This window comes from Strongylocentrotus purpuratus, unplaced genomic scaffold (assembly GCF_000002235.5).
Source record: "Strongylocentrotus purpuratus isolate Spur 01 unplaced genomic scaffold, Spur_5.0 spur5_scaffold_8, whole genome shotgun sequence".
NCBI classification, from domain to species: Eukaryota; Metazoa; Echinodermata; class Echinoidea; order Camarodonta; family Strongylocentrotidae; genus Strongylocentrotus; species Strongylocentrotus purpuratus.
In genome coordinates, this window is record NW_022145614.1 from 24,918,889 (window position 1) to 24,943,805 (window position 24,917).

Here is a 24,917-nt window from a genome sequence, read left to right on the forward strand (position 1 = left end):
AGATTGTAACCACACAAGTTTCTTTTTAGTCTATATATTCATCAACCTTTAAAGATAAACTCCAGTACTGGTAAAAAAAAAAAATTAATTCTCACAGAATCAAATGAAACTTACACTGAATGTTCAAGATTACAAATAAATGACATGTGCCAAACAATTTTGGAAGAAAATGTATACTGGCTGAGTAATGAGCATAGAAAGACAAGGAAATCAAGGTAGTACTAGCCCCGACACCATGTGTGTTGTCCCATATATAGCTTTCTATGTGAGTGCTTGTTACTTTACCAAGACTCGGTCAAATTTATTATGATTTTGATGACTCCAGAACCTTGCAGTGCACACCAATACTTACATGCTACATGATCAACTGTTTCTGATCCTTTCCACACCTTTTCTTTCACAATGCAATCGCATTACCAGTACTAAAGTTTGTCTTTAATATACAAATACCCCAATCACATAAGTTATCTGTTTGGAGCCAGAAGGGCGTTAACTCATATACTTTAAAATGGCGTAAAAGCTCTTCTGGCTCTGAAGAGACAGAATATTAATCGAGTGAAAGTGGAGAGCACCATCATGGAAGACAATGGATATCAGAACGTCTCCCTCACTGTATAAAAATGAAACAGATTCAAGAGCATGTTCTTGTACGGCGGAAGTTATCCTGAGAATGAAGCAAAGCATTTCACTATCACCCATCTCTTCATCCGAGACAAAGTTATGCAATAATAATAATAATAATAATAGTGGGTTCTTGTATAGCGCTTATGTCAATCAGATTTGACCCTCCTGGCGCTCCCGATTATTACCCTGGCATTTCAAGGAATAAATTCCTACCAGGTACCCATTTACTTCACCTGGGTGGAGTGTGGCAAATGTAGATCAATGTCTTGCCAAAGGACATTAGTGCGGCGGCGGGACTCGAACCGCGGACATCTTACAATGATGAATTGCATGCATGAAATAATGGCATATGGAAATACAATACAAAATGTTTATGAATAAAAGAATTGAAATGATGAATATACAGAGACAGTGATACCAACAGGGCAGATGGAACGGTCATTAACTGTCTTTCTTTTCTCCTTCTTCTTCTACTTCTTTTTTGTTTTAAGAAATTTGGAATAAACTCTGAATCTTGAACTCCTTCCCTTCCTCAGCCCTGCATTTCTTCATTGATCTGACTGAAATGAGTACTGTTGATTACCTCTGCCAGGAAGCTTATCGTTGAGTTTCATCCTAACTTTGTACGAATGATGTCATCCTAAGGTGATCCCAGCATGGGGAATACCTTAGCTCATCATAACTTGCTGGGGATGACGTCATCCCGAGCTGATTCTATGGTGGGGAATCCCCCAACAAAGGCATTCTGAAGGACGTCCTCCAGTCTGGTAGCCAGGGTGAACTTCAGTTCATTCTGTCAAACAAAATGAGGATAAAAAAAAATTAATTAAAATATTTAGTAGCTAAAATCAATCGCACTAAACTATTAACAGCAGTAACAACAGTAAAAATTGTAACTGCCTATCATATCCTGACACCGAATGCAACATTCAGTTACAAAATATTGTAGATAAGATAGATAAAGGATAAGGTTAGGTTATCTCTTTACATGGTAGTGGTAGTGGTGGTTATTTTACCTGACTGCGAAGAAAGCATAAATGCTTGTTAGTAAGCAACCAGAGGACCGACGGCTTTAGGTCCTCTCTGAGAGACCTGGTATAGTTGTCAATCGGAACCAGAAGGTATCACAAGTGGTAGTTAAAACTGGCTCCTTTAATTCCATTGATATCTGAATTCTCCCATTCCCACAGTCTTAATACAGGAACAGAAATACAGTTCCCGTAAGGAATGGTTTAACCTACATTTTGGTCTTTTCAATGTGGTGCCATCAAAGGCAGGATTGAAGACCTGAAAGTTAATACAGTGTTTTTTGTCAAATAAAAAAATTCCAAGCTATACTTTCTTCTTCTCTTTTTCCTTTGGCAAGTTTTATTCACTTGAGGCTTTCAAAACTTAGTGCAATGTTGTTGAATGCCATGATGCCTTTGTTTAAATTTCTAATTCCCAGACCTCGAGAATATGAGAAAGGACTCACCCTAATATTCTGGGGTATCTCTTCCAGGTCTTTCTCACATCGCTTGGGCAAGATGATGTGCTTGATACCAGCTCTATGAGCAGCTAATACCTTGGACTTGATACCACCGACCTGAAAGGAGGAAGTTATAACACTCATAAAGTTTAGCTTGTACAACAATATTGTAAATTATTATACATACAAGCCTCTTTTCCCTAGGAATAAAATCATGTGTTTGATTCTATTTCTTTGATTGAGTTCAATATTGTTAGCATATTGCTATTCTTCTGTATAATAAGTCACTCCACCAATGGAGAATTTGTTTCCCCTTTTCAAAGAATACTTCCACCTGTGTATCATGGAGTGCACTGCTTGTGCATAAATGAATAATGATTACATAACTTTCATGAGCACGTATCCAGTATTTTGTCTCCGTGTACTTCAAAATTTGGTCTGCAATGAACTTTATCTGCTCAAGCTCAGACTGCAACTATGAACTGGCTTATTGTATCTTTGACTCTGAAACCATGGTTTCAATAATTCAAATGACACACAAATAAACTTACAGGTAAGACGAGTCCCCTCAGAGTTATCTCTCCAGTCATGGCTGTGTCTGATCTCACACAACGTCCGCTAATAAAATGAGAATAAACATATCAAAAGCTATCTGGTTATTTGTCAGTCTGGAATGGTCAGAATGATTTAATAGAATCCTTTATATACCTCACTTTAGAAATCCAGCCATCTGATTGGTCCCATAAAATGCCCAAACCGGACAATAGTCTTTTGAAAAAAACCAATAGGCTCTTGGGGAGATTAAATGATCATGTAATCTCCCCTTGAGCGTATAAAAACAACTATGTCTCTCATAGCAGTCATTATTACTATACCATTTCATTCAATGACACGTCCCCTCTCCAATTTTGAAGCATCCTTGGTCAGATTCATTAACAAAATCTTTCATTTAATTTTATTAAACTGTTCCATCATCCAATAATGTTATTATCAGTTGAACACTATCCACATTCTATTCAAGTAATCACTATCATGATTACCATTGATAAGATGAAACAATCATACTAACCGTTTACTGTCACTCCATCTCCACAGGCAGATGCATATTTGTTATCAATATCATTGGTTATCTTTACCACTACGAACCACACCACACCATACCACAACCATTATCACTGTTGTTACCATCGACACCACAAGCAACTCCAACGAAACTACCACCAAGATAACCACCACTGTCACCACCATAATCTTAAAAGACACATAGTAAGGGACTCTCATGAGGAATTAGACACCATTCAGGGGGGTGTTTCACAAAACTTGTCATCAGTGACAAATGACAGTTTTTGTTATAAGCTACTGAAATCCTTGCTTCTGATTGGTTATCAGCAGATTTGTTACTGATTTTTGTCATTTGTCATTGGAAAAAGGCTTTGTGAAACGGATCCCAGGTGTTGTCAGTCACCAGGATAAGCCTTCAGCTTTATGACCAACAGGCCTTATGTAATGCTCTGTATTTTCCACCAATCGTCCCATATGGAAAAGCCATTATCTTACATTTCCCTCAACCCTGAAGACTCTCTGGGAGACAAGGGAGTATTTCTTGATAGGACCAAGGGTTTGCTGGGTGCGAGACTTGTACAACCATCAATGGCATTTCCACCAAGTCTGGTGTCAGCAAATTATGACCTACTGCACATGGAAACTGACTACTATCTCCCTTTAAAGGGGTCGTTTAACAATGTCAAACCTGAGATGCATGGCCCAACGTGTTATCAGTGTCTATGATATGGTGTAATATTGAAGCCCTAATAAAATTGTGCTTCAAAATGATCAAGAAGTGCCTCAAAATAATCAAGAAGTACCTCAAAAAAGTAAGAACCTTGAGTGACCGCTTTTACCATACTCGTTTTCCCCAATGGACTGTAGTCCTATGAAAACCATTAGGCAAACGCAAATTTGATTTCGATTTTCAATCATAAATATCTTGATAATCAGACATGCGATCGGCTTGTAAAAGTCATGGGGTTCCTGACTGATCTAAAGGTTTATAATTATCATTGCAGCATGAGTTAAATCAAGGATTTTTTAAAAGGATCTAAGACAAAGTTACCGGATCCCTTGAATGATTCTTGTACCTGAACAAGGAGACGAGTACTGTTACTACGGTCACTCCTGCGGATGGTCCATCCTTGCCCACGGCTCCAGCAGGGAAGTGGATGTGAACATCAGTCCCCTCCATCAGATCTACAACAGGCTTGCTATCAATGGCCAGCTAGCAGTAATCAAGAAAAGGATAAAAAAAATAGAAATCACTGGAAAATTATTCCTACGATAGTACACTACATGGCTATTTATGGGCTTAGAAGTGTTGTCCCTCAGCCTTGCAGATTCCCAAGGATTTCAAACTTTAAACAATGAAATAAAAGTCAGCCACAGAAACTATTTGAGGATGATATAGGTGAATAAATAGAAATGGGGCTGGAAACAATAGATTTTGGGTGAATCATAAACCTTACTTTAGTTTAGGCACTGTATGTACATTATAACAAAAACAAAAAAAATCATTTTACATGTACAATGAGCCCTCGCAGTACCCCAAAACAGAAGTTTTGTAAAGACATTAGACTAAATCAAAGCTCAATGATTACAAAGGATCTAAAATCACTAATAATTCATGATTCAACTTTATATTTCCTCCTCTTGGCATTTTAACATTTTAACAATTATATAAGCAATTTCTTTTTGAAAAATTATAATAATTATAATGTCAATGTTCATGCAATGTTCCCTTCTTTTTTTCTCTATTTTCTTCATCTTTCCTCTTTTTGCAATTTTGATTACATGTAAATTATGTACCAAAGTTATTGTTATTTTGTATATTTTGTGAGGATCACATTTAACAAGCCATTTATGTGCTTTGCATGATTCTCCCACTTTAGATATCTCATGATATATGTCTGTATTTAAAATATTATATGATATTGTTTTTATCTTGACGTGAAAACAAATAAATTAAATTAAATGAAAAATCCACCAATAAACCAGTGACGTTGCTTGCTACCTTTGAGGCGTTGCTGCGGACCCAGTTGAGAGCTAACTGAGCCGACTCTCTCATGACATCCCCTAGCTGACCGGTGAGGGTCAGTTCTCCATCCCCTTCCATCTTAGTGGCCTCAACGTACATGATCTCTCCTCCCATGGGTGTCCAAGCCATTCCTACATAGGGGAAAATGGACAAAGTCATTGCCAATAGACTGGTTGACAAACATATTCAAATTTTATGCACATTGTAGACATAATTTTTTTTTTAATGTTATCAGCCCATAAGCTTATCAATGCTTGTCTCAGAGCTGCCAACCTCTGAAACCAAAATCAGTAATCTGAAAGCTAAAAATCAGTAATTTTGGATGGAAATCAGTAATTTCAAGCGCGGCGCTTTCAACATCAAGAAGACTGCATTTGCACGTACATTGTAGAGCTGCACACAACACCACAACACAAACTACTAGTACCATGGTAATAGCATCACTCTGAATGACAGGACTTGAAGTAAAAACAAGAACATTCTGTTTATAACATCATTTTAAGTGCTATAAAAAAAACAATGGTTATTAGAGGATTGATGTATCATTACCCTGTTTCACTTACGTGTGTATATTCACTTCAGGTTTTTACAATTGCAATTTTACTGTCAGGGAAGGCATTTTTGACAAGTTGTGAAAGGTGGTCTGCTGCTGAAAACGCGATGTTGTGCTCTATCAAAAATTAAGTAAACTTCACTTCGGCGTTCGTGACAGAATTGTCCTTTGCGACGAAAAACTGGGCGATGTCATGACTGCGGGAATTGGAACTTGCCTCCGCCGCTGCAGTCCGGTGCTTCACCGACTTCAGATGTACCTGGATATCGTTCGAACCGCCATGACCAATTCCAAAATCGGATGAGCAATGTGTACAACAGGCACTGTTTGTATTCCTTTTCGACGGAACAATGCATGACCATTTCACCTGAGAAGGTTTGCAGTTTTTTAGAACGCTTCTTCGATGAAGTTGAAGTCATTTTTCTCCGTCGGTTACTCGAAGTTTGACGCGACCACGGCCGACCTGCTGCACATGCGGTAGTGTAACACTCGGCCAATGCATATTTCGCCCAGATAAATATCGTGCCACTTGTTTCAGCACATCCACCATGCATGCGCTTTCGTATCGGTCAAAACTTTGTGTGTCAGCTCATTCAAAATTTATTCGTGTATCATATTTTGTTATCAACAATGAAAAGGGGTATATGAATAAAATGAAATGAATAAACATGATCCAACAAATAATGTGAAATAAAACACAATGACAATAATTGTTGAATATAAATTCAAGTTTAATCAAGGAAGTACATTCATTTTCCTTATGACAATTATCATCATCATCATCATCATCATCATCATCATCATCTTCATCATTAGTCGAGTCGTACTTTTATTATCATAACAATGAGAACCCATCACTAAGGGGAAAAAAATTGTAGACCTGCTATAAACTACACATGGACATGGTACCGTACGGGTTGGTTTGCAAGGTGGCTAAATGGACTTGTGACGAGTTTGCCGTCTCCCCGATATATATTGCATGCTGAAAGCTAGCACACGCAGCCCATATAGGCAGGGCGGTGTGCATATCTTTCGATGGTAGCTACATGTGTGTGCAGTGGTCGTGGCTGAGGCGCGGATGATATTTCCGTGCGCTCAAAAGTTAACCACCGGGCCGAGGCCCGGGAAGTATCGCGATCATTACCGCTAAAACACTCGCATATGCATAATGCATGTGTTAATACATAGGCATGTCCAGAAATCGGGGAATCCGTAATTTTTGAAGGGGTTTCCGTGCTTCCGTAATTGCCGTTGATTTCCGTACCAATTACGGAAAATCCGTACTAGTTGGCAGCTCTGTTGTCTGACATAGCAACAAGTAATGTGTGTGGACTGGATTCCAAGTATTGTAGTACAGCCATTAATAACAGGTTAGTGGAATAACTTGTCACTAGGTCACCGAGAGAGAACGTCCATACCAAGGGCGTAGCCAGGATTTTTTAATGGGGGGGGGGGTGTTTTTTTTGCCCATGTCGTGAGAAAATATTGATAGGCAAATCAGCCAGTGAACACTCCTCTTTTTTTTTCAACATCCAACTGGGGATACCAACACTCCTCCAAGCATAACAGGACAGGTCAGAGATTAAGATTTACCATCGGAAGACATTAAAAAAAGGAAATATAATTACCTACTGCAACACCTGGCTGTGATAGTCTCTCACTAGTTTCACTTTCGTAGATAGCAGTCTAGTGGACAGAAAACATATGCCAATAAAAATACACATTATAGCCTCTGTCACAAAAAATTATCAGTACTCAGACAGTTGATTTTTATACATGTTGGGTGGTATGCACAAAACATCATAAGTCAATTTAAAGAGAAGGTTGAGTTCTGGGAAGAGGTTAAAAATAATTTGTGAGTTTTATCATTGTTATTATGCAAGGGTGGAAGAACATCAGATAAAACATGATCCCTGAAAGGCATGGCTCTTCAAATGCCTTCATATTCTAAATATGGCATATAACATGGTAAAGATTGGGACGGATTTTTACGCCACGTGTTTGTGTAGTCCCATATACATCCTTCTGTGTACAGTGCTTGTAACTTTACCAAATTTCTTGATTCCAGAAGCTTGCAATACACACAAATACTTATATGCTAGATGATCAACATGCCCAAATATAGCCTCTGTCACAAAACAGTACCAGTAATTAGACAGTTGATTTTTAGATAAAGATATCGCACGAGGTACAAGTAATAAATGAAACACAAGTGCACAGAAGAAAATATCTGAATGTACATTTAAAATAAATGTAAAACTACATTCACAATGAAGTCATGAGCCAGAGGTCCCTACGGTAAATTCCTACAATTATTTGAAATCATCAAACTGGCCTGCCCAGCCCAAGACTTACCCCGAGTATATCTTGCACTGCCAGAACATCAATGACAATGGGCATCTCAGGAGGATGGGCAATGGCGGCCTCTGTTGTCAGCTCCAAAGAAGTCTCATCTGTCAATTCCGTCTTCACCTCTTCCTTCGTCTCCCTGTCCCCCCTTGGGGCCATGGGGGCGTCCTCCTCTGAAGAAGAGCCAGCGGAGGGCTTTCGTTTGCTCATCTGCGTTTCCGCGACCCGGACAGCTACCGCGCGACAGACCGCACCAAACTTGCGCTCCAGCTGGCGGACTCCTGCTTCTCTGGTGAACTTGGAGACTGGAATAAATAATGGCATAGAGGAAGTACCTTTAAAGCCCCACTGTACTACTTGTAGCTACTTGCTCCCTCTATATAGAAAAACTTCCCCAATTGGAGCCTGTTGGTCCCCCATGATCCATTTTTTCTTATGTTAATTGAGAGCTGAGTTGATGAGATAGCCACCTTTCAGTGACCTTGCTGGGTGGTCTAATCTCTTCTGGTCCAACTAGTACAGACGACCTTTAAAAACCTGAACAGCATTTTTGCTTGCAAGGAGTACACATTCCCTGACCCTGCAGGTACATCATTTTTAAAACATTCCTAATTTCTGTAATTTTCTACAATCACGCTTTGACTGGCATATATCATGTAGTGAGTCTTTATATTTAAATCTCCTACACAAAAAACTTAGGCCAGATTTATTATGCTTGCAAATAACATGGAAAAAACATTGGTTTCTTACTGATGTATTTGATGGCATCCTCAGCAAACTGCAGTTGTTCATAAGTGAGTCCATGCTCCTTCAACTGCTTAGGTATAAGATGATCTTTGGCAATGTGGAACTTCTCTTCTTGCGTATAACCGGGCACCTGGAAAGAGATTCAAAATACATCAAATACCAATGTAATGTAGCAATATAAGTATTGGTGTGTACTGCAAGGTTCTGGAATCATCAAAATGATAAGAAATTTGGCCCAGTCTTGGTAAAGTTACAAGCACTATACACAGAAAAATGTATATGGGACTACACAATATCTATCCAGTCCGGATAGATATTACAATCTACCAAATATATCTATTAGTAGCCGGTTTCCCGGCTAAATTTGTATCATCACATATTAGTCAAAACATATTCTTTCACATGATTGGTAATGAGAGCTTCCATTTCTTTTCTTGAGAGGGGGGGGGGGGGGGGCGTTTCCAAAACTGGTTTATACCTTTAAAGTTGGCCATTTCAGACTGGCCTTGAATGGATCTACATGCAGAGACACACGTACCTGAATGACTTCCATCCTGTCCTTCAGAGCCGGTGGAATGGTTTGCAAGGAGTTGGCAGTGGCAATGAAGAGCACTTGAGACAGATCAAACTGGACATTCAGGTAGCTGGTGACACAGTATTAAGGTTCAACACTGACATATCTACCTACGCCAAAAAAGGACTTCTGCAGAAAATTTCAAATTCCCAATTGTTTTCCCGCCGGTCACTAACAACAGCCCCCTGACTTTCACGTTGATTGTGTAATAAGAAGTTTTCAACTAATGATGTACCAATCAGATGGGCTTTTTTTCAGCCCCTTACTTTGTGATTTTCCTTCACACGTGAGAGGCAGCTCTGCACTATTGATTGATTCAAATTTATTCCATTTCATATCAATTGTTTGCACAATAAAGAACATAGTTGACAAGGTAAGTTCAAAATTATAAAATGAATCCGGAACCTATTGGATAGCATAGCTTTTTTTTTTAAGGTTCCCAAGAATAAATATAATATGAACATTATTCAAATAAATCATTTTAAAGTGTCTTAATAATCACAGTAAAATAGATATAATATAATAACATATTTTCATAAACTATGATCCTAGCAAAACTTGACTTTCATTTTCCACAATGCTCTCTGCAAGTCTCTGAAATAAAGTAGACTTCATTGATCAATAATGCCCACAAATGACGTAAAAGGGTCTGACCATTTAACAGCTGATGAATGCAAATACATGTAAATTCTGTCAAGCTCTCAAGGTAACATGGCCTTGAATCAAGGCATCAGGGGGGTGTTTCACAAAGATCTAAATTCAAAATTAACTCTAAGTTGGACTTAAATATTATGGAGAGCCATTTGTAGCCTTAAAATAAAATATATTAAAACGCAAAAAAAATCAAGTATTTTAGACTTTTTATAAATTCCACATCGAGAACATGAAATCTTCTTGATAAAAAGAAAATATGAATGATTTGAATTAACATTTTATGCCTTTTAAAATAACTTTTACAAAATATTTTCAAAGATGCTAACGGCTTTCCATAAATTTTAAGTCCAACTGTAAGTTCAACTTAAGATCTTTCTGAAACACCCCCTGGTATTATTCTGTGTCAGATTGATACTATAGACTATATCTATAACCCCAACTGCCCGCCCTTTTTAATCCCTAACTGGGATGTGTGTTACTCTTACAAGCATTCCTCTCATGACATCATAAATCAAGGTAAATCCAGTAAATATAAATGATCAGCGCAATGATATATGGAAAGGATACTGATCGGTGAAGGCATTGTTCTGTTCTGGGTCCAGGACTTCCAGGAGGGCTGAGGCTGGGTCTCCTTGAAGACTCTTTCCCTACATTAAAAAACAAACAGAAAATAAAAACAGTTAATCGTTGAATATCACACATTGGACCTTTGTAGGGAACCTTTTTTTAAAAATGCAGATCACGCCAACACTTTGTAATCTGTATATTACACACATCAAGCTGAACTTGCACAGTGTAAGTGTGCTCCTCACTTCCTTTCGCTTTCTCTTTTTAACAAAGGGCCTTTGCATACATGTACGGAATTGAAGCATACATGCAAGAGATAACCATGTGCCTTTGAACTTAATGGCCCGAATGCACAAAGGAGGTTTGTCGACTAACCTAGGTTTATGTGCGTCATATGATGCTTTTCGACGCGTTTTTACAAACCTTGTAAAAACACGTCGAAACAGGTCATATGATGCACACAAACCTAGGCTTGTCGACAAACCTCCTTTGTGAATTCGGGCCAATATGTCTCTATCAAAAACCTTCAAACCAAAAAATAGGTAGACAACTTGTACGGGGAAGGACAGTTAAAATTGGCTCGTCCTTATGGCATACAATGTATTAACCAAATGAGTACAGGTAATAATTGTTGTGAATTGCCGTTTGGTCTACAATCAGTTCGTCTACTACCTAATTGGTCTATTTCCATATGGTCTACATGTACAAGGTATATTTTGTCTACTTATCATTTGGTCTATTCACTTTTAGGTTAATAGTCATTTGGTCTAATTTCCACATGGTCCAATCTCCAAATATTCTACTACCCATTTGGTCTCATAAAAAATAACTAGCCCAATTGGGTAGAAGGCCAACTGGTTGAAGACCAAACAGCAATAGACCATGTAGCAAAGGGAACTTGGCAGTTGGCAGGAGATCTCTTTGATGATCAAATCCTGACTACTCAGCTAGTACAGCAATGAAAATAATTACCAAACACAAAACAACTGGAATAGGCATTGTAACCAGACCTGACTGTCACCATTAACATCATCCTCCCCCCCCTCCCCCCCCCCCCCCCCCACTGCCACAACCACCACCACCACCACCACCACCACCACCACCACCACCACCACCACCACCACCACCACCACCATGAATGCACTGGTCAATAAGCGTACCAGTTTATCAATCTCATCGAGGAGGAAGACGGGATTGTTGACTCCAACATTCTTGAGTCCATGTATGATCCTGCCTGGCATGGATCCTATGTAGGTTCGTCTGTGACCTCTGATGTCAGACTGGTCGCAACAGCCACCAAGGGAAATCCTGATAATAAAAGATCAATAGACCATTTTCGTAATGTAACCAAATTTATACTCAGGTGCCTCAATACAAATTTCAATAGTCAGAAAGCAAATTACATATATTACGTGTTGTTAGGTAGGTAGGGCAAGGCATAAGGTTTGTCCTCACTTTTGATTATTTTCTCTCTGTTGTCTATTTCAATATGATATACCCAGATAGTTAAATAGCCCTGGATACAATTTTTGATGTTTACTCTCTTTTGTTTTACCTTGTATTTTTAAACAAATGTAATTTTTGTTTAAATTTACATTGATTTGGCTTACCCATGACTCATGAAATTTTAAGCCCAATATAATGTTAAATTGAAACTACATTAAAAGGGAGCATACCAAATGACAATGAAACCATTTACAAAATGTTAGGCATTCAAGATAGTTGATAAAACCCAACCAAGTCCTACCTGTGGAAGGCCCTCCCCAGTGTGTGGGCAATGGATCTACCAAGGCTGGTCTTGCCCACACCTGGTGGACCAACGAAACAGAGGATAGGACCCTTGAGGGAGTTCTTCAGCTGACGGACAGCCAGGTATTCAATCACCCTCTTCTTCAGCTTGTCTAGGCCATAGTGATCGGCATCGAGATCAATCCTAGAAATGAGAAATTCAAAATACAAAATGAGCGATAGATATGAATCGGGCAATCTTGTTTCTCTGTCACACTGACCCAAGGCCTGGGGAGCATTTCACAAAGCCTTTTTTCAATGACAATGACAAAAATCAGTGACAAATCTGCTGATAACCAATAAGAAGCAAGGATTTCAGTAGCTTATACTAAAGACTGTCATTTGTCACTGATGACAAGTTTTGTGAAACGGGCCCCTGAAGGTTTGGCAGTACAATTTTATTAAACAATCTTTCGATACATAGTGGACTGTGCACATATGTCACCACAATCAGAAGTAGCATCACAATTAAATCATCATTTTCATCACCAGAATCATCATTACTATCACCACAATATGTATAGTATCAATATCATGATCAGTATCCCCATCATCACTGTCATTATCAGCAGCAATAGCAGAAGCAGCATCAACACCAAAGCATCATGTTTATTTTCACCGACACAATACCACCACCACCACCACCACCACCACCACCACCACCACCACCACCACCACCACCACCACCATCACCACCACCACCATCATCACCACCACTATCACCATCACCGCCGCCACCACCATCACCACCGCCACCGCCACCACCACCACCACCATCACCACCAGTACAATCTTTATCACCACCTTGCTTGCTTGATGTCCAGAGTATCCTTAGACTGCTTGGACCAAGGCACTTCTGACATCAGCTCCAGATAGTTCCTGGTCATGGCATACTCTGGCATTGCGCTGGGCATCTTCTTCAATCGCTTCAGCTCCTTCTGACATGCCTTCAGCGCATGCTTGGGCATATTAGCATCCCTTCAAAAATACAGAGAAAGAAAGAATAAAAAAAATATGTCTTTGGTAATTGTTCTGTGGAAACAACTCATGACGTAATGCCCACGACTGGAGGCTGCACAGAATAGGGCAATTATTAGATAATTGAACTTCCATTCTAACATTGTGCCAAAAAACAAAACAAAAAGTTGATATGTGGAAATAAAGGAGTCACTGATAGCTCTACAAGCTTTGGTCCTCGCCCCTTATCTGAACAATCTCATCTTTTCATTCACCCTAATAAAACGCTGATGACATTGAAACTTTTTTTAAGCCTTAGAAATACCAGGAACTTTTAGAATAAATCTTCACGATCAATATTAAGAAAAACAGTATGTAACAATGCATTTCTTCACATCTGAAAAGTTTAATACTGGGTAATTTGTTTTTCCAACATCCAACCTAACCATTTTGATTTTTGTTTCTCTTTGGTTTGACTGTATACCATGAAGGCAGGCAATATTGCCTACCGTATTTGCCGGCGATAAGGCCGCAGTGCCGCATAGGCCGCACCCCCAACTTTGACATTTCGTAGAGGGAAAAAAAAAAAGGGAGAAGAAAAAAACGGACCAAACAAAATGATCGTAATTTTCTTGTAGAACACTCTTTTTTTTTACAAACTGATACCAAATTCATCAATATTCTTATAAATTTACAAGAAGTTTACCTCAAAAATGATCGTAATTTAGCAGATCTTCATTGACTTTTAAGCTAGTAGTAGTACTGTATCGCACGCAGATTTGGTATCCTACAATATCCCTACCTCGATGTGCGGTGTAATCCGGAATAGCGTTTTTCAACCTGCGCAGTTGCGTTGCGTGGCAGCTAGCTCCGTAAGTAACGGCCTGTCCCTTTTTTTACTTTTTGGTACGGACTTAGATCTAGATCTATCGGCAGATTTTATTAGAAAAATAAGTTATGTCTTTTTTTTTTCGTCTTCATGTTAACTATGCAACATAAAATTGTCGGTAAGTTGTGTGGAGTTATTCTGAATTGTCCTGTACCGTTGTCTAGTCATCCTACCGTTCATAGTCCCATATGTGCAAATGGACGCAAATTGACCGCTGAATTTTGTTGTTGTAGCGTAAAGGCCGCACCCCGACTTTTTGATATTTTTTCTTCCAAAAACACTGCGGCCTTATTGCAGCAAATACGGTATATGAATATTTCATGGATTCGGATTTGGTAAGTTCTATGCCACAAACTGATTGTATCACTAGTAACATTACACCAAATTTCTGCCTTTTGATAAAATTTCATTATGAGAGAATGGTTGTTGTCAACAATTTCAGTTTTTATTTTGCAAATCATAAAAGAACAAACAAAAACACAAGCAGACATACTTGATCTTTCGATCCAGCTCTGAGATCTCATCTCCCTCGCCCTCGTTATCATCATTCTTCTCATGGCGATCGATAAACCTCGGTCTCCCAGGGCTGTTCTTCAAGACGACGACGCGATTTTCTTTGTCCTCCTTCAAGGCATGAGGCATTCTATTGTTGTCACTCCCTCGCTTGGCGTGCCTGAGGAGACGCAGGCCCTCTATCTGACGAGCCAGGAGGGGGAGGGTCTTCTGGAAGCGCTTCTCAAGGTCAACTGCGTCAAGCACCTTCATAGGAAAGATAGGATGATGCATCATATCTGACTCAAATCTGATGCATGGATATTTCAACTTTGACTTACAGTACTAAATTTATAATCCATCCAGTTTTTCATGATCAATATATGTTTGTGGTCTCTTACATAATTGTAATATATAAATACTTAATTTACTGTATCTATTGTAAATGACACATTCACTTTGAATTCCTTCTTTTTATCTGTGCGACTCTCTCTCTATAACTGTTTGTCCCCCCCCCCCCCCTTTCTCTCTCTCTCTCTCTCTCTCTCTCTCTCTCTCTCTCTCTCTCTCTCTCTCTCTCTCTCTCTCGCGCCCTCATTCTCTCCCTCACCATAACATTTTTCCGCTTTTAAAGAAAAGCTTGGAAAAACTTTCTGATTATAATCTTAATTAATGCAATTATATAGCCTTGTTTCTTTGCTTTTCAGCTCCCTCATGTACCTCCTTAAACTTCATGTTTAAAAACCTTCTGGCCTATCATACCGACATCTCAATCTATGTTCCATTCCAAGACCCCTTATAACAATTATCAATCACTAATGCATAAGAGACAATTCAATTTTACCTCCAGTTTTTCGTTGTAGGATGCCTTGACGATGGACGCAAATATATCTGGAAGTCTTGTGATGGGCAGGCTGTCAAGTAACCTCTGGAATACAACATAAGAAAGAGAGGTTTTTCATTAGTCACAGAAAATCACTCTAGATCATTCTATTCATGTCAATATAATACATCATCCATGCGGTGCCATTAAAGATGAAGTTGAGTTCTGGTCATGCGATTGCATTGTGAAAGAAACGGTGTGGAATCGACCAGAAAAGGTTGATCAACTAGTATATAAGAATTTGTGTGTATTGCAAGGTTCTGGAATCATCAAAATGATAAGAAATTTGGCCAAGTCTTGGTAAAGTTACAAACACTGTACACAGAAAGATGTATATGGGACTACACGAACACGTGGCGTAAAAATCCTACCCCCCCCCCCCGGAGTTTTACGATGTTAACATGACATATTTAGAATATGAAGGCATTTGAAGAGCCATGCTTTCAGGGAACATGTCTTATCTGATGTTCTTCCACACTTGCATAATAAAAATGATAACGCTCACATATTATTTTTCACCTCTTCCCAGAACTCAACCTTCTCTTTAAAGGTAAACAACTTGATTGTTTGGGTTCGTGGTTGGTTTGTTTTTACCTGACTGCTAAGAAAGCATATGTTTGCTTGAGAGAAAGCAACCAGTGGACCGACGGCTTGGAGTCCTCTCGGTGGGACTTGGTAATGAGGATTAATGCCTTACCAAAGGGCACTAGTGCATCAAATTGGTTTTGAACCCTGGACCTCCCGGTTCAAAACCACTGCTTTACCACTGAGCCATCGCGCCTCACACAACTTTTTAACAACTACGAGTTCATGAGACAGGTTTCTTAGTTCATCTTAATAAAACAATATCCAATCGTAAAAATCCACAAGCCCATTTAAAATTTCGAGTTTGTTTTTAGTCAAAAGGTAGTAATTTAGTAGAATCACTCAAATTAAAGTACGACTCCTGCAAAGGTTAACTTACTCTTCAAATTTCACCGTTACAGTAGTCAATCTACAGCACACTGTATCTCAATATTCTCAAACTTTACAGTTCAACTCTCCAACGCTTGTCATATACGCCAAAGCAGGAGGGGTGTGAACATGAAAATGATACTATACTGTGTCAGTTGAGTTTTAATGTATTGGATCCTTAAACATTATTACAGCTGTTGACTGTGAGTTCTAATCTATTTAGTATCCTTGGCAGGTCAAAGTATTTCAACAAGTCACCATCAAAACTAATCTGGACACACGACTCGTGGAACTTCAAGGAAGGGCAAGATATCAGATAAAAATAAGGTTGCGGTTTCTTTGTATTCTACAATAGATGTATGACCCCTAATGGTATGCATGATACACATTTATTTACATAAAAGAAAAACATGAAAAAACTATAGGCCTATATTTCAAAGTAGATTACTCATTCAAAATGGTTCACAGCCATTGGTCTGCAACCAGTTCGTCTACTACCCAATTAGTCTATTCCCATATGGTCTACACCCAGCCTGTCTACTATCCACATGGTCTAATAATCATTTAAAGGTAAAGACCAGTATTGGAAACGCCCCAATTTCAAAAAATGAAATGGAAGCTCTCATTACCAATCATGTGAAAGAATATGTTTTGACTAATACATGATGATAAAAAATTTGCCGGGAAACCGCCTACTAATTCATATATTTGGTAAATTTGTTTCTCTCATGGTCTGTGAGAGATATAGGGTAGTCCCATATACATCTTTCTGTGTATAGTGCTTGTAACTTTACGAAGAATGGGCCAAATTTCTTATCATTTTGATTAAGGCTGTGCAGGGTAGTCGAATGCTCGAGTACCCGCACGGTTGACAACTACTCGGGTACGATTTCTCGTACCCGAATATTCGGCCGCAAAAAAAAAAAAAAAAATGTTTCCCAACTCAAGCACTGTCAAACTCACCACTCAGAAACTGGGACCAAATGTCTGGATTTCTGCTTGGACTTGGAGGAAAATGGATTATTCTGCCATCTTTGGTTTTTAAAATAGCATTGTTCACTGTTATTATTATTATTAAATCGGCGCCTTCAACTGCAACTCAAAGTAAAATTGCATGCGTTTTCGGCGGCAGAACTGGGATACTGCTCCAGTGGTATGTATGGTGGTGGCAAAAAAAAAAAAAAAATCAAAAAAAAAAAAAAAAAAAAATTCAAAAAAAAAAAAAAAAATTCAAAAAAAAACATGGCGTCCGAATACTCGAGTATTCGCTTGTAAGCATGGGAGTGTACTCGGGAACCTCATTACACTGTTGTGCACAGCCTTAATTTTGATGATTCCAGAACCTTGCAGATGCTAGATGCTAGATGATCAACCTTTTCTGATCGATTCCACAACGTTTCTTTCACAATGCAATCGCATGACCATAACTGGTCTTTACCTTTAATGATAAATATTTATAATTTAGACCTCATTGATGGTAGACCAACTGGAGATTATACTAAATGAACATTAGACCAAATGGGTAGTAGACTAATTGAAGATTATACCATATGGAAATTAGACCAAATGATTATTAGCCTAAATTGACATTAGACCAAATGATAAGTAGACAAAATGATTATTAGACCATGTGCATAGTAGACGGGCTGGGTGTAGACCATATGGGAATAGACCAATTGGTAGCAGACGAACTGGTTGTAGACCAATCGGCAATTCACCATTTTTTTTTTAATGCCACAGAGAATTCATGATCTCATATCCTTGAAGTACAGTACGTTAACTTATTATGTAAACAAAAATATCACCTAAATCTAACAGCACTGGTAGGTCTGATCTCTGACCCCTGATATGTACATACATGTACATGATATATTCCAGTCATCATACAATATTACATATACAAATATACAATTATATAACCTCACATATTGTCTGGGAATCTATATCATAAAAGTATTGCTTTTTAATAGGTTCCTCATATTTCACTTTACTGTTTATTTACTGCCATCATTGTTTTCTGTCATTATGCTTCATCTTGCTGACCTTTAATGATATATATAAATGTAAACTGTTATTTTGTGGAATGTAAAACAATTGAATCAAAACAAATCAAATATAAAGTTGATTCTTCAAAAATAAAGTGAGAATTCTATTTTGTTCTCTGTCTTAGCGTCACAACATACATGGGTGTACATATACAACCTAGAACCAAATCCTGCCAAATGTACATTAAATAATGAAGAAAAAATTAAAATGTAGAACATCCATTTTAAAATTTCTCATCCAATTTGAGATACAGAGTATGTATGTAATTGTACTAGACATATGTTGGTGTACATGTACTTGGTCATGTTTTAATACATGATACCCTCTCATAATAATTCTTTATGAGCTAAACTCCATGCATATCCCTTACTGCTACATTGCATCATGTTGACATAACTGCAACTACATGTAGGTACCATTTTAAAACACGCTATTTTGCGCACGATCTGAGTATTAAAACTCAGGGTGATTATCAAGAAAGCAGGACTTTGGACTTTGGATAAGACAATACACAAGATAATGTTTTGTAGTTCAGTCAACTTTGACAAATGTCATTCATGCGTACCTGACAAGTCAGAGTTGCAAGAAACTGCTATGGGCTCAATTTCCATGCAAGGAATCTTGCATGGAAAAACAACAACAAGAACAAGAACAACAAGAACAACAAAATTCAAATCTTCAAATGGCCTGCAGGATTATCAGCAGATTAAAAAATTATTGTTTGCCAATTAAAAGGGCAATTAGTTTATTTATAAATCTGTTCACAGTTTGTTGTTTTGCCCTGAAATGATTCCTCATTGGAATGGTGAATCAGTCCTGCCAATTTGAATAATGACTAATTACCTACTACTAATGAATTTGGAATATGAAACAATTTGTGTACAATACCTTGAGTTTGGCCACAACAGGTGTGGTGATATCTAGGAGTTCTAGAAGCCTTGTTGCTTGCTCACGAAAGTCATCTGCAACAGGTAGTGTTTCAGCGTCTGCTTCCAAAACTGAACAAATCAATCAGAGGAGATGAAAATAAAGAAGGAACAACTGATTTTGGTTTGGTTTGGCTTGTGGCCTTTATAACAAAAACAAGCAACTGACAGGCTGATGGCAAAATAAAAATACAGTATGTATTTTAAGAAAGATTTCCTAGACTTTTAAGGATTGTGTAACATTCAGTCACTCTATGATGTGTGCAAGCTTTAAAAATTGTGGTCATCTTTTTCATGCCCTCTCATATTTGTTTTACTTTTACTAGATGTGCAGAATTATAAAAGCACATGCCTCATTTCCTCAGATCCAGGATGATAGTCTTAAGACAGTAAGATATTCTAGTCAGAACATTGTCATTATTATAATTACTATGATGTTTATCATGATGATGTTACAAGTGGTGATGGTAAATAATGGTGATGGTGGTAGCATTAAAGCATTGCCTACATGTATGGGGACCAAGTGGTGCTTGTATTAACCTTATAGGAATGAGAGAATTCAGTAATGATGGTGAAGATAGTGGTGATGGTGGTGGTGGTAGTGATGATGATGGTGGTGGTAGTGATGATGGTGGTGGTAGTGATGATGATGGTGGTGGTAGTAATGATGATGGTGGTGGTAGTGATGATGATGGTGGTGGTAGTGATGATGATGGTGGTGGTAGTGATGATGATGGTGGTGGTAGTGATGATGATGGTGGTGGTGGTAGTGATGATGATGGTGGTGGTAGTGATAATGATGGTGGTGGTAGTGATGATGGTGGTAGTGGTGGTGGTAGTGATGTTGATGGTGGTGGTAGTGGTGATGATGGTGGTGGTAGTGATGATGATGGTTGTGGTAGTGATGATGATGGTGGGGGTAGTGATGATGATGGTGGTGGTGGTGGTAGTGATGATGATGGTGGTGGTAGTGATGATGATGGTGGTGGTGGTGGTAGTGATGATGATGGTGGTGGTAGTAGTGGTGGTGGTAGTGATGATGATGGTGGTGGTAGTGGTGGTGGTAGTGGTGGTGGTAGTGGTGGTGGTAGTGGTGATGGTAGTAGTGATTTTGAAGTGATGATGATGGCAGGGGTGGTAATGGTAATAGTGATTGTGATGGTGGTGGTTGTGATGGCGAAGTGATGATGATGTTGGTGGGTGGTAATAATGGTGGTAGTGATGATGGTTATTATAGCGACAATGATAATGACAATTCTTATTATGTAGATGATAATGATGGTGGCGGCAGCGATGTACAATGGTTGAATATCTAACATACCGGCAACATCCCCGGGTAGCTTGTCCAACTGCTCCACCTGAGCCACTGGATACGGCTCCTCCTGGAGCAGGCGATTCACTTTGAACCGGCACAAACCAGTTACAAGCAGAGTGTAAGCTGGTCTCGGCCAGTTGGTGCCAGTTACTTGAACAACAACTCCAGCTGTGCCAATAGCGTGCATACTATCCAACACCTCCTGAGTTTGACAAAGAAATGAATTACGGTTAAAGTTAAGAAATTTTCAGTATACTGCTGTGGTACATGTATATACAAATGTACATGTACAGTTGAATGTGCATTCTAGAAGAACATTTCAACAGTTTTCAAAAATGTCACTGGCTGTCCTAAACAACAACAAACGTAACTTCATAGTAATGAAGTTTGATTACCTTGTCCAGTCAGAATTGAACAGTAAGAGGACATTTAAGAAAGGAATCAATGATCAAAATTAAGGATTAAACACAATCATATAAATCACATGATCCTACATGTAACTCATGATCTAATGTAACATTTGTGAAGAGCCATGTCAATAATACCAACAGCAATTCTTGTACCTTAATTCAATTATGTCATTTATCTTTGGTTTAAAAAGAAAATCAGGAAAAAAAATCCTTAAAGCCCATCTGTACTAGTTTACAGAAGAGAATAGATCAGTCAGTCAAGACCATTTAAACTTACTTCCTTCTCTGGATTCTTTGGTACCACTCCAATGACTGTGCTCGTCAAGGTGTTATGACGTAGGATGTGACTCTTCACCATGTTCATACTAAAATAAACAAACAAAGAATCAGAATCATTTTAGAACCACAGAGATGGATTTGATCTAAAAGTTATAAGAATCTTTTTCTAGATCTCTATTGATCTAAAAGTTATAAGAATCTTTTTCTAGATCTCTATTGATCTAAAAGTTATAAGAATCTTTTTCTAGATCTCTATTGATCTAAAAGTTATAAGAATCTTTTTCTAGATCTCTATTGATCTAGAAAACTCTTTTTCAGAGTATTTAGGAGGAAATGAATCCAAGATCCAAGATTTCAGAGTGTGTATTCGTTTTACTTCTTATACCTTTCTTGTTTTATTTAGTTTCATGAACAATAGGGCTGACCTAGGTGGTGAACTTCCTTGTAATTGGTATGTTGGGGAGCCCCATGCCTGCGCACCTAACATGTGACTTCAAGAAATTTCTTTCATATTCCTCTAATGCAAAATCTGATATATTCCTAGTATTCTAAAGAGTAAGTGTGCAAAAAAATGTCATCGAATTCAAGAAAAAGTGGCCATGTCAATTTGACATTGCAAAATAAAGGATCCAATGTCTGACTCTGAAGTTCTAAACACTCATTCATTTTACATGCAGTTCAGGATATTTTACAGGAAAGATAGCATTTAAAGAGAAGGTCGAGTTCTGGGAAGAGGTGAAAAATAATTTGTGAGCATTATCATTGTACATTGAAAGTGTGGAAGAAGATCAGATAACAAATGTTCCCAGAAAAGCATGGCTCTTCAAATGCCTTAATATTCTAAATATGGCATGTAACATCATAAAAATCGGGACAGATTTTTATGCAACATGTTTGTGTAATCCCTTATACATGTATATCTTTCTGTGTACAGTGCTTCTAACTTTACCAAGACTGGGCCACATTTCTTATCACTTTGATGATTCCAGAACCGTACAGTAAACACCAATACTTATATGCTAGATGATCAACCTTTTCTGATCGATTCCACACTGTTTCTTTCACAATGCAATCCCATCACCAGCACTCAACTTTATCTTTAATGTTTGTGAATAGAATTACTGATATTAGACTTTTCTCAATAGTCTTATCTCATATTTTGGGGAATGACTATAGACTACTTAAAACGAGAAAAGAGTTGAAACTCTAATGTTCATGGCAGGTTTTGTTTTTATTAGTTTAGCGCAGTTAAGCGTATGCGTATACATGGGCACTCTCGCTATGACTAAATTTATGGCATTTTCAATCAAACTTATATTGCAAGATTTAGTAAGAATGGGGGGGGGGGGACCACAAATTACGCACGTTGTTCCAACAGCTTATAGTCTTCTAGTTCAGTGTTTTAGAATAATTCTTAAGTTTATCTGGGTTCAGCATTTTCTTGAGTTGACGTCATGATGTGTGGAAAAAAATCACAACCAGCAAATATTAATAATGCACATTTCAAGTCTTTTTCAATACCTGTGTGAATTTGTTCAACAAAGGGTCTATAAGTATTTTCTTGGATAAATAAGAGACTCCTGAATAATGTTCTGCCTAATCTCATACCTACACTCCATTATCATAACACAAATATAAAATTACATGTACCAGACTCTTCATTGTATATTGATATTGCTATCAGCATCTCTCTGTTTACAATACCGTATGTGTGTGAACTTATTTCTTCATCCAGTTTTTCAGAAGCTCCTATTTTCTTTTCTCCATAGTATTCTGTACTTCAATCTCCTGTTACAAATGAAATCTACCACTCTCTTCCTTCCTTTCTTCAATATCAGACAGCAATATTTATTTGCTTACAGTACTTACCTTACCAGAAACACACTTCTTCCTTTTCCTGCTTGACCTACTATATCGTACCGTATTACCTTTTCTTTAATTCATGCAATAATTTTCATTGAGAGCAGTGAGGTAAATTGTATGCAATGATAATGCTTCAAACAATGATCTTATATACATGTTTTTTCTGAATACAATTTTGTTAGTGTAATCTACATGTATTTTATGTATCTTTTACATTCAATTTTACATGTTTCCTTAATTATTCAAGAGTCAAGACATTGTTTCACTTTTTATATATATTGTAGGGTCTATTCAACTTGCACTATAAAAAATGTCCAATTTAGTCTGTGACTGGCAGTCATGGATTGATAAATCTTGATTGAATTGAATTGAATTGGTCCAAATAAGCCTACGCACGCTCACATGTAATATTATAAATCAAATGTCATGAATGCAAATCTTGACTTTGAGTTTGAGTTTTCACAAAGGCAAGGATCAATTGCAGTTTTCTGTCACAACTGGAAAGAGCAGAGAAAGATTGTTTTAAATACTGAAATCAGTGCTTCAACAATTTTCAAGTATAATCTTAGATCACCCAACGTACATTCAATCCTCACTGCAAATGAATACTAGATCTACATCACTTAAACAAAGGAGCTAGATCGAGCTGTGGGAGCTCAGGTCCACCTGAGCTACAGTACCACACCGTCAAATGGAACTCGACCCCGGAGCTCGGGCGCACTATCTGTCCGATTTTCATATCACTCAATGCGTACACACGTACCTTACACGTTTCTTTCAATAGTCAAATATTTCATTAGTTTTGCAATTTTGACTGATTTTACTCACTTTGTTGGATTGTTAACAGGTATTCTCATAGATGCTCCAGGTAAAAGCACGGCATCTCCCACTAGTAAAAGTGGCAGACGCCGAGGAATACTCAGCCCCTTTTTGTCCGACATGTTTTTGTTGTTATGACGTAACGTAAGGGTATGGTTGATTTAATTGGATAACCGCGATTTCGAAAGAACCGATTTCCAGAAAAAGTTTGACCCCACCCATTTTGTTTCATTTAAATAAAACATTACCAGAATAAAGCACCAACGACACATATTCAAATTTGCTCATTACAGATTTTGAAGATTATTTAAAATTTCAAGATAGCTTAAATATTTATCACCCTTTTGCTAAAACATGAAGGACCGAATAAATGTTGCATCATCTCAAAAGAGTCGGAAACTTAATTATGCATCACCACCAAATTTTCAAACATGCATGCATGCTGAAATTTATTTTACGTTTGTCTCTGATTATAGATAGCGTTTATTTTTCTTCGTTCACATAGGCGTAACCATGCAGGGGCACAAATTAAAAGCGTATCAGGACAATTACCCCCCCCCCCCCCCCCCCTTACCCCCTGTTCATTAAAGGAGAAGTCCTCCCTGATAATAAGTTGGTTTTTATCAAAATGATCAACTTGAAGTTAACGTAAACGGGAAACAACGCCCCTTC

At 38.0% G+C, this 24,917-nt stretch overlaps 1 protein-coding gene across 1 annotated transcript; it reads right to left on the minus strand.

Moving 5' to 3' along the window:
* Positions 1-949: 949 nt before the first annotated feature.
* LOC585210 (lon protease homolog 2, peroxisomal) lies at positions 950-24,408 on the minus strand. Its single transcript, XM_030975399.1, has 19 exons — positions 24,255-24,408; positions 21,562-21,649; positions 20,881-21,076; positions 19,522-19,631; positions 15,595-15,678; positions 14,752-15,017; positions 13,217-13,390; positions 12,372-12,557; positions 11,785-11,932; positions 10,625-10,704; positions 9,368-9,473; positions 8,833-8,959; positions 8,089-8,387; positions 7,362-7,419; positions 5,157-5,311; positions 4,231-4,367; positions 2,644-2,710; positions 2,099-2,209; positions 950-1,417 (listed from the first exon to the last, which is right to left on the minus strand). The coding sequence occupies exons 1-19, from the start codon at positions 24,365-24,367 to the stop codon at positions 1,301-1,303; spliced, it is 2,622 nt and encodes an 873-aa protein (XP_030831259.1). The 5' UTR covers positions 24,368-24,408; the 3' UTR covers positions 950-1,300.
* Between the last annotated feature and the right edge of the window lie 509 nt (positions 24,409-24,917).

Coding starts and splice junctions, on each gene's coding strand:
- LOC585210 (XM_030975399.1), bottom strand. CDS start 24,367: ATGTCGGACAAAAAGGGGCTGAGTATTCCTCGGCGTCTGCCACTTTTA. Junction 8,388..8,832: donor GGATGCCATCAAATACATCA/GTAAGAAACCAA, acceptor TATTTATTCCAG/TCTCCAAGTTCACCAGAGAA. Junction 1,418..2,098: donor AGATACCCCAGAATATTAGG/GTGAGTCCTTTC, acceptor TTTGTTTGACAG/AATGAACTGAAGTTCACCCT.